General features: G+C 48.9%; 1 protein-coding gene across 1 annotated transcript in view; it reads right to left on the bottom strand.

Annotated features, from left to right (window-relative positions):
• Positions 1 to 4517: 4517 nt before the first annotated feature.
• FSTL1 (follistatin like 1) overlaps positions 4518 to 15725 on the bottom strand; it is a 49112-nt gene continuing 37904 nt past the window's right edge. Inside the window, exons 4-11 of the mRNA XM_057416036.1 lie at positions 14427 to 14556; positions 13928 to 13960; positions 12278 to 12408; positions 9909 to 10027; positions 9052 to 9164; positions 7749 to 7859; positions 5972 to 6069; positions 4518 to 5724 (exon numbers count right to left, since the gene is read on the bottom strand). Of these exons, the coding sequence (XP_057272019.1) occupies positions 5680 to 5724; positions 5972 to 6069; positions 7749 to 7859; positions 9052 to 9164; positions 9909 to 10027; positions 12278 to 12408; positions 13928 to 13960; positions 14427 to 14556 (780 nt within the window). The 3' untranslated portion in view covers positions 4518 to 5679. The remainder of the gene's footprint in view (positions 5725 to 5971; positions 6070 to 7748; positions 7860 to 9051; positions 9165 to 9908; positions 10028 to 12277; positions 12409 to 13927; positions 13961 to 14426; positions 14557 to 15725) is intronic.

The raw sequence follows: 15725 nt of genomic DNA, 5'->3' as shown, positions 1-15725 counted from the left end.
TCCTGGATGGGAAAAGACAGCTTTAATCCTGAGCCAGGGCATTGACAAGACACAGGCCTGTTCCAGATTGACACGGAGCTGACCCTGGTTGGTCCATATACAAACAAGTGACCCAAGATGGGAGACTTTAATTCCTTGCCCTCGGGATGCGGGTTGGCTGCGGTGTAATGAGTAATCAGGCACTGGGAAAAGCAGCAGCAACGTGTGGTGAGCACAGGAACATTCACAAGCCCCAGGGAGCTTTGGGCCTGACAAAGTCCGACCTTAAGGAACAGGCTTGTTTCCTTGTGATGCACAGAGGAACCTGAAAGAAGGGAGCAGCGATCTCCCACCTGCTTGACATGCTTCGTATGCACGGAAGTCTCTGGCATCCTAAAGCAGAAGAACTGCCAACAACCATTTTTGGCTTGTGCCAAGGGTTTAAACACAATGCATCAAGCGGTAGATGCCAAGTTCAGAGGTCTCCAGAACACCGTGGGTGAAAACCACGATCCCCTTGTCCTTATACTGGCACTCCCATGAACCCTGGGGTTTACCACTGTGAATGCTATTAAGTGATGGTTCCTGTTCCTAAGGGCAGGGAGCTGTCAGCGCCGTGTCTGCCTTCATGAGGACGTGGTGGAGTGGTGGGAATGAACTGGTCACCTTCTGTTTGCCTTGCTAATGTATTTCCTAAGTCTCTATGGGTTCACAGATGCAACCCTGATGTGCACCCAGAGATCGCTTGTTAAGCACAGACACTGTACCAGTAATTTGGGTATCCTTTTGCCCACTGTATGAAGAGTGCTCTGTTTCAGCTGGATCAGGATAGCTTGTGGAGGGTTTATGGAAGCCATGTCATCTGGATTTTGCTCATCTCCCACAGTACTTTAAGCCTGTGTTGTCCCAGAGTTGTGCCCTGTGAACTGGTTCACTTCAGATCAACCACAGTCTGATTACAGCTCACTTTGCTCCTATCTTCAGAATTAGAGTTAATAAATACCTTACAAATGCAGTTCAGAGGCTCCATCAACCATTTAAACAGCCTATTTCTCAGTCTGAAGATACCAGGGCTGGAGAACTTTGAAGTGGTTAAATGTAGCTATAATGCAGCTAATACTCAGATGTGCTTAACTCTATAAATTGCCAGGCCTCTGCTAGCAGTGTGCAACACTCTTTGCTCTACTTCCCTCCCACCCCCAAATCATTTCACTTCAGTATGCGTGCTTGATGCAAAAGGTGAAGTATTTATGGTGCCATCTAGCTAAATTCATGGCTGACGCTTCCTTTCATTCCTTCTTCAAATCCTGGGAAATTCCAGCAGTACAAATTACAGTAATAAAGCAGACCCGCTTTGCAGTGAATGGACAGGGAATGTCCCAGCCAAGATGGCATTCACAGCCACGTGGTGTGAAAAGTAACACGCAAGGGGCAGTATCTGGGTTGTTTAGTTTTGGTTTAGAATGTCTTTGGACAGAGCATGCCAAGTGAAATGAATGCAGCCGTCTCTTCTGCTGGACTGCACACAAGAGCTCACAGCAGTAAAAGTCACTAAGCCCATTACAGAGATGAGTGATAAGAGACATCCCCATGTTACACGACAGCAGGAAAGGCCGTTTCATCATCCAGTTTAGCAAAGGAGACATGAGCCATTCAGCCCTGTCTTCAGGTTATATCAGAAACAGAAGAGATCCCAGCCTGCACTCCTATCTTAAGGTAGGATCAGCTACACTTGGCCTATTCTTGAGAGCTGTTACTCTGGCCTTTTCTTAAAACCTATACAGGGAGGTCTGTGAAGTATCAAGGAAGTGTCTTCCAGTTCTTTACTAAGCTTGACATTCAAAAGCATTCCCTGATGTCTCATCCAGACCTGCCTTGACTGCACAGCTGAAGCGGGAGTCCCACCAGTGTGTTCATCTTAGTAACAGTCCCCATCTGAAGACAAATACTAAGGAGAAACAGCCTCAAGCTGCAGCAGGGCAGGTTTAGATGGAGATGAGGAACAATTCTTTCCCCAGAGGGTGCTCAGGCATTGGAACAGGCTGCCCAGGGCACCGCTGGAGTCATCATCCCTGAAGTGTTCACACATCGTGTAGACAAGGCCCTCGGTGACACGGGATAGTGGTGGCCTTGGCACTTGGTTTGACTTTCCATCAGCAGCATGACCCTACTGCATGTTCATCTTGTCATCACATCACACACAGAGAACTTCCCGGACTTTCTTTCCCAACACCACAGGTGGAGCATGTACTGGTGGAGGGAATGGTGATATTGAAAGGATTATGGAGCTACCTGATGCCAGTGCAAGGCTGAGAAGCAGGAGTCATGTCTGCTGGCTTTATTTCCACTGCTGGCTCACCACACGATAGCAACTTTCCACTTCTCTCTGCTCTACCTCAGTTTCTCCAGCTATAAAACAGAGAGGGTTGTGTCTCACACTTGTCAGGCACATTGAGATGCATGTATAAATGTGCAAAAAGATAACTGATTGTTTTTTTTAAGGAAAAGGAAGAAGTTGGTTTAGAGAAAAAACCCAAAACGTGTTCTTTTTTAACTTGTGTTTCATTTATTTGGCAGTAATATCCAACCCCCCCACTTCAAACAAATTACAAAATCAAGTAAAATAAGTGCACTAAGGAAACCTACAGAATACTGATAAACTTCACACACAAACAGGAGGGAAGATAGAGGGAGGAGTGGGATTTGCTTGTTTGTGGCTTAAATTTGGCTTTTTGGGAAAGAAAAAAAACCCCAAAGCCTTCCCTGTCCCTTGCAGTCTGTACAGCCACTGTCCCAGAGGGCAGAACCCTGCACTTCTTTCCCCAGCAGCCAAACCACCCTGTCCAAGTCAGCAGCAGGGTACAGGCTGGGCATCACTCACCTAATGGCAGCCCATGAGATGTTTCCATCCCCTTTGGGTATCGCAGCCCTTGGAACTGGCTTCACTTTCCACAGCTGTGCTTCCTTTTGAGGGCTCAAAGATGAAGCAGCTCTGCAGGTAGCAGCTCTTTCTGTGGAGGCACATTTGCTGTACTACTGCCCTGCATCCCCCAGGATATGTGGCATGGCTTGTCAGAGAGCTCAGCCAGCCCATCCCTCTGCCTTCAGTGCAAGTAAAACCTCTGTAAACCTTAACTGCAGCACCCACCCCTCCAGCTGCCCCCAGCAGCCATCCTCAGGAGCACACATCCACAGGGGACAGAAAGGGGACTGGACAACGTATCACATAATGCAGCCTACAGCAGCTCTTCAGCCATGGACTATCCTCCCCTTCCTGCACATGCTCTGGTTCTCGCAGTTGGAGATATTCCTGACTGGACAGTAAGGTGTTATCCCCATCCAGGGAAAGCCTTTAAGGCAAGCTGTTGTGTTTTCTCTAAGGCACTTTAATGATCCAAGCTGGAAGGAAGTGAGTTGGGAGGCACAACCTACCTTTCAAAGCAGGGTAGGAATAAAGCAAAATGGTTATTATCAATGTTCCTGTGACTCCAGATCCAGCATACGAAGCTCTTTTGCTCATGCTGTTGGGGAGGAGAGAGGGTATGGCTAACAGATGCTCCTATTCCAACGTCCACTTCTTCCAGTGCCACAGGAACAGACAATGACTCCATCCCAGCACAGCATTGTTCACATCACCCTCAGCTTCTGCAGACATGTTCTCCTACCTTCCCAGGTGACAGCTTCACAAACCCACACCCTCATGGGAAAAGAACCAGCCCCCTTCTGTATTATGCCAAAACCTCTGTGCACGGTGGGGTAGATTATGATTCTCACTGGAAATGTGGCGCTGTGCCCGACTCAATGGAAATTCTCTGGGTTCACATAATGGAAACAGCTCAAAGACCAGAGAGCCTTTAATAAATCTGGCTCATGGGCAAGACCCCAGGAGGGATGAAGCGTTCTTTTCCTACATTTGCTAGGTACCAGCTCATTCTTCCTTTCCAAGGAAAACACTGTGCAAACACAGGGAGGTTGGGACAGAAGTCCTGCTGATCTTCACTCAAGCAGAACATTCTTTTGCAGATGCAAGTGGAGTTTCGCTTGAGCAAGCACTGGGAACTGCAAGACACCTGGCAACAACTGCTGAGGCTGCTCACAAACAGGAAGATGGAAGTTACAAGCAGTCATCTCAGGGTACCTGCAACTACTTGGGGTGCACAGCAGGGCAAGAAGGGAACATGGAAAATGGATGTTGAGGTGTATGAGCATATGAAGTACATTTGACAACAGCAGGAGGAAATCACCTGGGCTTGAGGCTACAGAGGTGATTGTCAACAAAACAGCATTTCACTTGTATCTAGGACCAATGCTGAGAAACAGGTCAGACAAAAACCCATAAAGAGGTATGAGGGTGGTCAAAGATGGTCTGATGGAAGACGCTGTGATATGTGTCAGTTATGAGGCTTCCAGCCCTGACTTCAATCTCAGACCTGGAATCAAAGAAAAATGCTGCTGCTTTGCCTCAGAAGGAAATGGAAAGCCCAAGATGATGGCTAAGAGCCCAGACTCCAACTAAACAGTTTTCTATGTAGTTAAGATACCCAACTAATGGGATTGCCCGTTCCCTCTGTGTCTAGACTGCCTGGCACTTCCCTTTGGGCAATTTAGAGAGATATGAGCACGGACTTTGAGCACACGGTCAATGCTAGCTAAGGGAGCAAGAGCTAGAGAGCTGCAGTGTCAATACATGCCTGGTGAAACTAATTACAGCCAGCCCTGTCTCTTTGTCCCAATGAGGGACATTGGTGTCCTCAGCTGAGAAATACTCTGTAGTGCAGGGCTGACAAGTTCCTCATGGTGTTGGCAGTGGCTGAGTGCAGTGCGATACAAACTGTGCACGGGCATTACAGCACTGTCAATAACAAAAACCCACAGGCTGGGTTTCCTTGAAAGATCTACAGCTACGAAACATATAAAATCTGGATTACTACCATAGGAAATAAAGTAATAAAAAACCCAAAACAAAACAAAAGGGGGAGTCAGCATGTGAATGTGCTAAGGAAAAAACAAATGATAGCACCTCTAAGGAGGGGGTAGGGAGAGTAAGAGTGAGATGAGGTCAAAAGGAACCATGTTGTGTTGGAGCCCACAATGTATTGGAGGAGCTGCTGGGGACAGTCTGGTGGAAAGCAAGGAGGAACATGCTGGAGGCATGCCAGCAGCATGGCACCACATCTTCCAGATGTCACACCAGGCTGACCAGCTTTGAGGAGCTCGAATCAAAGGGGACGGCAAGCAGGGCAAGGTCCTTGGCTAATGATGCCCTGCAGCACATGTGCTCAGCCACAAAACTGCCAGGCCTGTATTTCTGAAGCCAAGGCTGGTGTTGACAATTGAAGACACCCTCTTCCATCCAGCACTGACCTCCGTCCTTTCCCCAGATCCAGGGGAACAAGAAATCCCTGTTGGCTCTTGGAGGGAGCAGCTGTCTGCTCTGGGAAAAGGTCCCAGAGGCTGCTTTAAGTCCCTCCCAGCCTTCCCTCCCAGGCCCCAGCAATGAAGCTCCCTGAACAGTTGGGCTCTGCTCCCCTTCCCTGGCCCCATTCTCTGTGTATTACAAAACAAATAACCCATCGCTATACAATGTAAATATCTGTGACTGGGCAACCGTAGCACACACTTGTGCATACTGAGATCAGCACTGGAGGAACGGTGGCAGGTTGGGCCCATCCTCCTGGGCTCCTCCGGTTTGGAGGCCCCTTACATCTCCTTGGTGCTCATTCTCTTGGTCTTCTCAGCTGTCTCCTAGAGAAGGAGAGCACAAAAGTGAACCTCTGCATTGACCAGGAGGCTGGCAGTGCACTGAAGCCTTTAGTTCATCCACAGGCAGTGCCAACACTGGCTTATACCTTAAAAGCCTCACACCTGTATTTGTCCCCACAGGCAACAGAGATCCCTCTTGCAAGAAAAGGCTCTAAGAGATAGAAGCAGAGGGAACCCCTCTAGCAAGGAGAGACTTAGTGCAAGCAGACCTTCCCAGCCTCATGCTAACCTGATGCTTCTGCAGTTCCTGAATGTATCTAGCCAGCTCCTCCTCAGTCAAGTCTTCCTCAGGTCGCTGTCTCTGAGCAGTCACCTTCTCATTCTTCCCTGCAAACAGAAATGGAGTTTACTGTAATCACAAATAGGGGATGCAAATTTCAGAGGCTGCACCATGTAGAACAAAAAGAGGCAGGCTGGCCACAGCATACCCCAAGCTTAGGAAGGCTCTGCTGGAGGAAGCCATGGGTTGGCTTCTTAGAAAGAGAATGGGCTAATGGGCTTTGTGGCTGCCTGGGACTTTCGTACCTGGGTATCCAGTCTGTCCCCATCTCTCCCTCCCACAAATAATAAAACCATAAGGAAGAGACTGAATACTGCTTAAAAGAAGCACCTATAATTAGTTCAAACATCTCGGCCTCTTATAGGCAACAAATGGAAGGTCAGTGCTACCCAAGTACAACTGATGCCTAATGAGGAGGTAATTTTGCTCAAAGAAGATGCAACTTGCTGATGTATCTGATCCGATTCTTTGGTTTCAATATCCCTCTAACAATAGCCTCTAAGCCCTCTGCTGCTCTGACATGGGCATAAAGTCAAGCAATTGTTGTCCCATTGTATGCTTCCACCATGGATGCAGGGAACAAAGTAGGTATCAACACCCAGTGTCCCGTAGCAACTCTGAAGGTTGTTTCTGGGGAGGCAACAAAAAGAGCCTCTCATTCAGTTACTTATCCTCTGAAACCTATCCACAGCTCCTTTGGCAGCTCTGTAAGTATTAATTACAATTATCTTTTTGAAGTGAGTTCCTAATGCCACAGCCAAGCCTGAGCTGAGGTCATCTGGAAGCCGCTACTGCAGAAGCCAAGATAATCATAAAAGAAACTCTGTACATACTTACTGCTGTTCCCCCCTCTCCTACTCTGCCCAAGCTACTGACTATAGACCTGAACTAATGGACTGCTGACAGCTCCCATACAGCACCGAAAACGAAGCTCATGCAAAGGCCTGGTTCTAGGGAAGGAGGCCAGAAAAATGCAGCACAGTGCTGGGATGGTGGATGTGGCTCCTTGAAAGGACCTGGATATTTCCCAACACTTTCCACTGGCCCAGGACCATCTGTGAGAAGGCAAAGCAGAGAGCTGTTGTTCACAACCCCTCCACGACTTCTCTCAATCATAACATGGCTGTGAAAGTTTAAGAAGGGTCTTCCAAAGCAAGAACAAAGAACCCTGCCCTGCTACAAACATCACCTCCCTTCATCTCTGTCACCATTATTTTCTTCTACAGTTTTTATGGCATGAAGTGCTTTCCTGGCACTACTGGATGAAGTCTCCTATCTTCCCTTTGGAGCAAGACAGGACCCCTAGCTCCTGCTCTACAGATACCACAAACACAGGCACAGTGAGGATACACAGGAAAGCTAAGTTGCTCACACCTTACTTGTCTGGTTGCAAACAGTGACCTATTTGGTCTGTGCATGATCCAAGCCAGCTGGATGCAGAGCAGCTCATCTGAAAGACTAGGTGCTCAATTTTCACACCCCCAAACCCAAACTACAAATGCCAGCAGCACTGCCCCCAAGCCAGTTACACATTGTCTGACCTCCAGAACAGAACCAGCTTGGGTTTGGCCAGTGTGGAGCACGGGAGGGTGATGCAGAAGCCACCCATATTGAAGCTGAGGGAAAGCTGGAGAGAGAATCAATCTGGGTAGCTGGTGCTCTCAGAAAGATAGAAAGCAAAAATGCCTTTTGTACAAAACCAAAGGCAGTGTGAGAGCATACAGACCCTCGCATGTCATCGCAGTGCACACCCAGTTCCCACAGGCACAGACACAGCGGTTGCACTCCACCTGGGTCTCTGCTCCATCCTCATAGGATTCATCTTCCAGGGCACACTCTAGAGAGGCACAAAACAAGGGCAGTGGTTGCGAGACAGCAAGCATGCTGAAGACAATGTACTTTGGAAATGTCTTGCGAGAGAAGAGCGAGGTTTTGGAGGAGGCTTCCCTTTCCCTAACCACCCAAAGTTTCCTAATGATTAAAATATTCCTGCTGAGTTTGATGTGTGCAATCGGCCAAAAATAATTTGGGAAAGTCAAACGGTTCAGTTTGCTTCTTCAAAAGAACACGTTTCAGTTTCTCAATTCCAAGTGAAATCTCAGTATTGGATTTGTTTGAATCTCCTTATCTGTTATTATATAGAAAAGAGCCTCCAGAGTGGAAGTTCTGGTTACTCTGAAACAATTTCTGTTCTGGGTAGGAAGAAGTTAGTTGGGGAAATGATCTGTATATCTGCTGTTGTCCTGAGAAAGGAAGGAACAAAAATACTGCTCATTTCAGCTCAGATTTCTTCTCACAGCTCTTGTGTATGTTTAAGTCAAGGCCTCAAAGCACTCAAGGGCCCACATGATGTTAAGTGAAAAGCAGCTGATGATTCTTCTTGGGGAGAATCATTCCTAGCTTCTCACTGAAATAGGCAACAGAGGGTTCAATTTAATAATCCCTAGGAAGCATAGTCTCTGTCTGCTCTTCCACTCCATCCTGCAGCGGGATGTAAATGTGGCACCTTTGAACCAGCACCCCCTGAGGAGACGATCAGATGAATGGCTAGGCACGCCTGGTCAGGTGCCTTCACGTGAACTGTGGCACTAAGCAGGATTGGGAAGGATAATGAACTTTGAGATGTTCATCAAGGAGGCTCTCTGTGTGAGAGGCAGAACATAGCAGGACTTTGGTCTGGTCCTACTTTCCTGCACTATCCAGACATGAACTCCTCACATCATTTATCTCCGCACTATTAAATACATGCCTTGACCTTCCCAGCATACCGTATCCGTTTGACCTATACTCTTGCTTCTAAAATCAAAACCTTTTTCACCACAAGAGCTGCGCAAGTTCTGGGACAGAAAAAACAGTACTTTGGACAATGCAGGGACAAGGGGTGCTGTTGGATCAGAGGTACGCATGTATCAACATTGTCTCTGGGAGCAGATTACAGCACCTGATGTTTGGCCCAAAGCTGGTCTCTCTTCCTTCCTCCACCCCCCAGGACCCCTTGGTTCCCCCCAGCATAAGTGAGGCATTCCTACTTTTCTCTGGTGGGTTGAAGGATGGGCTGAGGCACTTGAGAAATTCATTGAAGCTGAGCTTCCAGTCAGCATTTTCATCTGACAGCTCGATGAGGGCATCCACGCAGAGTCCCCTGAAAGGAAACACAGAGGCATGTTCTGCACAGGGCCGGGACTAGGCTTTTCCCTGCTCTACTGGCTTCAGTGTAGAGAGGAGTAAAACCAGGAACTATGCAGGCTCCAAGCTGCCTGGCAGAAGTGGCTCTGTAAGGAAAGCTCACTGGATACAGACAAAAGAAAAATAGCCAGAAAATACTCTGCTGAAGGGATGGGAAGTGGGGGGATATTCGGAACAGCAGGAATAGGACCCTGTTGACATTGATGTGCTGTCACATGAGCAGAGATGCAAGCACAGCATAACCACAAGCAGCCTGTTCTCATTGTCTCGCACACAGTGGCACACACACAGAAATAGGGAAGCCTCTCAAACTGCATTTGATGTGCTCTAACTGCAGGCTGCCAATGAGCTGGGTTTTCTTCCTTGCACTGAATCTAACTATCAGGCAAAAGGCGAGTGAAATCCACTGCAGAAGTAATTTATTAGGAGATAAAAGAGATGACAAATTTTCTGCTCCCCAGCTCACCTTCTGGTTGCACACCTACCAGATTTAAGGCAGGAGAGGGTTGGAATATGAGCCTAATGCAAAGGGTAGGGGTGGGACTGCTCTTTGTGGTGCTATTCAGCCTAATTAAGTGAAAAACCACTTCATATGGAGTTACCTTTGTTAGTGCAAGCCCTAACTGATACAACTTTCCATAAGGGGGTTTTCATGCCCCTTCTACCATGTCTGTCCCACTGGCCCTCCTGGCACCCTGACCTGAGCAGCTTGTTGGTCTCCTGGTCCATGTAGGTGGTGATGTTGACAGCAGTCTCATTCTGTTCCACAAACTTCAAGAATTCAGTGGAGTCCAAGCGAGAGTCACCATTGTCAAAGCTCTGCGGGGAAAGAGGAAGATGTAAGAGGGTCTGCATTATCAGTTCAGGGTACCCCTTCCTTCTCCCTCCTAGCCTAGTGAAATTGATTGAATCATCCCTGTTTTGCACAAAGAACAGAGGTTCAGAGAAAAGCAGCAACATATCCATACTAGCATCAAAACCAGGGGACATGATCTGAGTCATGCTCTCACCGATAAGCTACACTGTCTCTCATTCACCTCCTGCTGCTTGATTTATGGCTCTAACCCTATTTCTTCTCTTTGTTCCAGCCACCTCTTAGCCTTCTTATACACCTCCTGCCTTAAAACAGACCAGTTGCATTCAAGGAGGTGTCAGCTTCCCAGTATGTGTAAATCCAAAGCAGTGCCTGGACTCTGACAGTGACAGAAGGGAAAAATCACAGGAAGCAATATTTTTGCTGATCCTAAAGAAGGAACAATTTAAAGCACCAGCACAACAACTTGCCACCAACTTCTTCAGGTCCTGACAGGGCTCCTGGCACTGAAGAGCAGGATTTGTAACCCTGAAATCCTGGCTGTACTCCCAAAGAAGTAATTGCATTTTGTCTTCCTGTCTGGAGAGGTCACAGCGCAGTGCAGGGCACCCAGCAGGAACTGCTGGACCCCCACAGAAACAGCTGCATTGCAGTGAGGGGAAAATGAATTCTGCATGCAGACCGCTGCTGGCTGACTTCTGCTGTCTGCCTTGGCTCCTCATGCAGTGCTTCCAGGGATGCTGGGAGAAACATTGCCTGTTGTTACCTCTATGTGGTTCATACGTAGGGCTAGGAAAATGACTCTGTGCGTTGCAGGCTGTGTAACTGCTCCACTAACACATCAACTTCTACTGGGAGTAGCTGAAGCCACTACTCCTTGTGAAAGTGGCTATGGTTCTCTTACTGACCCACGCTCAGTTAAGCTGGTTTTCTTGCCTTTCAGTGCTATGGTCTGCACTTATGTGTCTCCCCCCACACGCCAAGACCCTCCAGAACAGAGCAGCTTCCTACTACTGGCCTCATTCCTCTTGAAGTAACATCCTTCCAGGTCATGGCCTGCCTGCTAGACAACCCGCATCCCAGTGATCCACACAAGTCAGGTTTCCAGGAGGGAAACAGCTTAATGCTGCACCTACAAACCTCCCCATCAAGGAAAACAGGGAAAAGCCTCATGTCATCTTTCTGCCTCCAGTGTTTATTACCTGCAGGGCAGGAGGCAGGCCATTTGCAGGGTGGGCATTAACCCATGGCTGGGCACAGCAAACCCGCACTAGTGACACAAATGCTGGCTGGGGTGCCTGAGGCAGTGGGCCACAAGCAGGTTTCCACACACAGAGCAGCGTTAATGGCTACAAAGGCAGAGATGCTCCCTGGGGTACAGGGACCAACTCCTCTGTCTCACCAGGGAGTACCATTGCCATGGCAAATTTGCTTGCAGTGTGAACTCCTGTCAGGCACCATTAATCACTCGCTGTCAACAGCTCATGATTTAAACACTCTCCCCCTTTCCCCACCTGCTCCTCCAGCTCCATCCTGAATGCTCTGAAGTCTTTATCAGGAGCCAGGCGTGAGAGGGAGGGATAAGGCATGCATGTGGCAGGAGCATAGGAGAAGCGTGTGATCACAAAAGGGGTGGGGATGGGCTGAGGGCCAAACTGACAGGAAGGAAGGAAGAGGAATGGGATTATTACAGGGCCCAAGACTTACAGGCAGCTCCTCTCTCTCTGCAGAGCACTCAGGAGCTGCCAGCTCTTAGCCACAACTGGGCCACACTCCTTGCAAGCAAATATCCCCCTTGAAGCTTTCCAGCATTCCCTATCCCCACCTCAACATGGCCTTGGAACTGTGTGGAACAAAGGACTGGTGGCCCCTTTCCCCAGCTTCCTGCTCCTTCTACATGCATTTCCAACACTTTCACTCAGCTTTTCTTCCTCTGACTGTCTTTTGTCCCCCAAGATCAGTTTTTCTCTCCCGTGTCACAGCACACCTGGCCTACCCTCCTTTTCCCTGGGCAAGTCAGACACCAGGAGCCAGGGATGCTCCAGGTCTGGGTTGTCATGCAGCCGTGACAGTGGCTCTGTCAGCAGCTGCTGCTGTAACACATCACGCTGTAAGACATACAGGACCTCTCTGGCCCCCATCTTGACAGGCACATCACACCCTGGAGAATTTTGGGAGGAGAGAATGGCAGCTGTTTTGCAGTGACAGGGCAAGAAATGTTCTCTGGCCACCGAGGCAGGCGCTGCTCTACTTGCCTTGAAATACTTGTCCAGGACTTCGCTGTAGTTGCTGCCCTTGGAAAACCAGCCATCAGGGATAATCTCAGCTTCCAGCCACTGGATGACGCGGCGACGGAGCTCATCCCTGTCCGACTGGTAGCAGACAACTGTAATAGGAGAAGGTGCAGCAGAAAAAAAAAGCAAAGGTGAGAGGAGTGAAGCTTGCAATGAGACCATGACTCGAAAACCAAAGCCAGCCAGCCAGCCCTGGTGGCAGTCTGCAGGCCCTCTGTCCACCTGGGAGGTGCTCCACTCCCGGCTCAAAGCCCAGGTGCCATGTGCTGAGCGGCAGATGGGCTGTGGGTGACACCGTGTGGCAAGGCCACAAAACAACACCCCTACCAAAGCTCTTCTGCCTTCCAGTCCCTGAAGCTTGCGGAAGAACCCAGAGCTGACTCATCGTTGTGTCCAGGCTTCCCGATGCCGTGCAGAACAGGCATTAGCCCGTCAACCATCAAACACCAAACCCTCTATCCTCTGCAGCAGCAAGGACTAGACTGAGCAAGCTTGAACTGCAGGGCCTACAGTCTCAGGAGATTTCATCTCTTCAAAGCCCAGACTTGCCCACTCTGATTGGAAATGAGAAGGGGGTCAAGTCTGGCTTGTTCACAGTGCTTTCCAGTCACAGGTTTCTTTAGGTGGGTATCACTTCGTGTGTTAGTACCAAACTATGCATTTAAGGCAAAACTGAAAGGCTAAATCCTGCTTCTATGAGTGTCAGTGGAGCCAGAAGGGGAATCAGCGTGCGTTCATGTCACACTAAGGATCTCCTTCTGAATCCAGTGAGTACAATCAGATGAAAACCAGATGGAGAAATAGAAAACAAAACAAGTAGACATTCTCCATGTTTTATTTTGAACTTCCTTCAAACCACTTTAAAGTGGTGGCCATGCTCTGACACGGTCCGTTCCCTTAAGCTTGTACAAGGGTTTGCTCTCATCTGTCCTAGTGAGTTGATGTAAGCTCCAGCACTTACATGGCCATAGATGAGAAAAGGGCCTTCTCTGATGAAGGACAGGGCACAGCTCCAAAGTTCAGTCTAAGCGCACATGGCAACGCATAAGGGAGAAACCAGGCACGGGGAATCAGAGACTTATCATAGAATCACTTAGGTTGGAAAAGACCATTAAGATTGTCTTGTTGGCTGATGTGAAAGGCAGTCCAGCTGTACCTCCTGACTCCCCTGACAATGTCCTATTCATTATCTAGTGCTGCCTTCCTTTGCACCCATCAGCTAATCACTCCTAAAGCAAAGCCTCCTTTAAAAGAATGCTCTTGGAGCTGGAGACAAGAGCTCCACAGCTAAAGTCTCAAATTCCCAGTGAAGCAGGTGAAAGAGTGCTTCTTCCCTCAGACTAGATGATAAGCACAAGTTGTGTCCCCAAAGGCAAACTGGGTTTCACTTCACCTTGTCCATGCTGAGTCTCTGAGACATCCCAGCATAAACTCTGAAAGGTTATGCAGGAGTAAAGAGCTGGGCAATTGTATTTCAGCTCATCTATCAACTTGGACTCTGCTACAGCTAGTGCAGAGGTATGACTTTTACAGAGCTGTGCAGACATTCCTCCCTGTCTCTTTATCCAAATGTATACAGAGGCCCTGGTCAGAAAGGAGACGACTTCTTACCTGGACTTGCAGCTGGATTCTCAGACTTCTTCTCTGTTAATGGAAAGACAGAAGAGGACATTTCTGATGCAACATGAAACAATACAAAGCTCTTCCCACCTGAGTGCCAGCTCTGTTATAACCATTCCTGTACCTGGCACAGACCCTGTTGATCTAAGCCCTGGTGACTGTCTTCCCACCTTGATCTCAGACCTGCTACAGACTGCACCACTATGGATTTGTTTGGCAATCACTGCCCTGTGCCTGACTCTGGTTACCATCTATCACCAGACCCGATTTCATGGCTTGATTTCAGGCCTACTTCATCACCACAAACTTGCCTGGTGATCCAGACTTCAGTTTGAATCTGGCTATCATTCCCAGGCTTGCCCTGTTTACTCCATTCAGCAACTGTGGGACAAGGTCCTAGGCGGTGAGGCCTCTGCCTTGCTTTGTCATCATGCTTGGCTTCTGACTTTCCCACCCTTAGAGTGTAGCTGGCTCTGAGTGCTGGGATTACCTTTACAGTGGCCATCGTAATCCACCTGGATTTTGGAGCCAGTGAGGCAAGCATCACGGTGCAGCTCACAGTGGTTCAGGTAGGTCTTGCCATTGCTACCGCACACAGGCCTCTTGTGAGGTTTGCATTTCTGTGAGAGAGACAGAGAAGACAACATTTTATCCACCATTCCATGAGAGCCAGGAGGAAGCAGGTGAGTCCCAGCACCAGCCCAACTCAACAGAAACCCTTGGCACAGTCCCCTTGGGGTTTCCAACAGGCTGAACCCACCCATCTAGAAAAACCCACACAGGGAAGTCTGTTGATGTGGGTTCTAAGGCTCTGCTTTGTCCCAGCCTCCATAGTCATCAACACCATGACAAGAGCCCCCCTTACAGCAGAGCCCAGCAAAGAAATCAGTGCCCAGCACAAATACTGAGCATAACCCTGCAGCTGCTGCTCTGTATGCCATGGACCTACGTGGAGGTGCTTCTGTGAGCCTGTTCCATGCACCTCTGCTTGCTCAGGTCAGCTCAGTATCTCTTTGTAGACTCTGCTCCACCTTTCTGCATCCAAATGCAGAATAAGCCATCAGCCACGAGCAAACAGCAGAGTCTACAGCAGCGGGAGAGTTCATCAGTGCCACTGCTCAGGCTGCGAGCTTCTCTCTCCTGTGCCTTTCAGTGTGGCCAAGCCTACTCAGAGTAACAGACCCTCTTCCTGCCAACGTGGCATTTCACTCTCCAGTGCCCAGGCTGGCCACATCAGAGATGCAGGCTTGGGGGGAAGCGGGAGCAGAAACAGCCACATGCCCATTCCCAGGAGCCAGGCAGGAGGTTTGAAAGCTTGGGGCAGAGTGGAGAAGGGAGACACTGTGTCTCTACAGCTGGGAAAGACTCTTCTCGTGGTCCCCAGCTCCCTGCTGGATGAAGCTATTCATCCTCACAGCACCCTACCACAATTATTTCCATATTACAAAAGCTGGTTTTTAGTAGGGAGCTTGTAAGCTCCTCAAACAGAATGCCAGTGAGGAGGGGCTGTCTTGGAGCTCACAGACCACTCCCTAGAGCGCTCTCCAAAGCCAGCTGCGTATCAATACCCTACTGAGCTTTCCCAACAAAAGACCTCCAGCCAAGTCTCCCGTGTGTAAAGACCCTGCGCAGTTGCACAAGCTGCGAGCCCCAGACATTATCTACCCTACAGGGCTCTTCCTCCACAGCACACTGGGAAAGGCCCTGCTGTCTGAAGAGCCACTGTTAATCTGCAGCTGCTCCAAAACAGCCTCACTGCATCATGGGATCCTTCCAGCAATCAGAACTC

Source organism: Pezoporus wallicus, unplaced genomic scaffold (genome assembly GCF_028554395.1).
Source record: "Pezoporus wallicus isolate ANWC-B61680 ecotype Strahan unplaced genomic scaffold, APGP_CSIRO_Pwel_v1 contig_6814, whole genome shotgun sequence".
NCBI classification, from domain to species: Eukaryota; Metazoa; Chordata; class Aves; order Psittaciformes; family Psittacidae; genus Pezoporus; species Pezoporus wallicus.
This window is presented reverse-complemented; position numbering and strand designations above follow the sequence as displayed.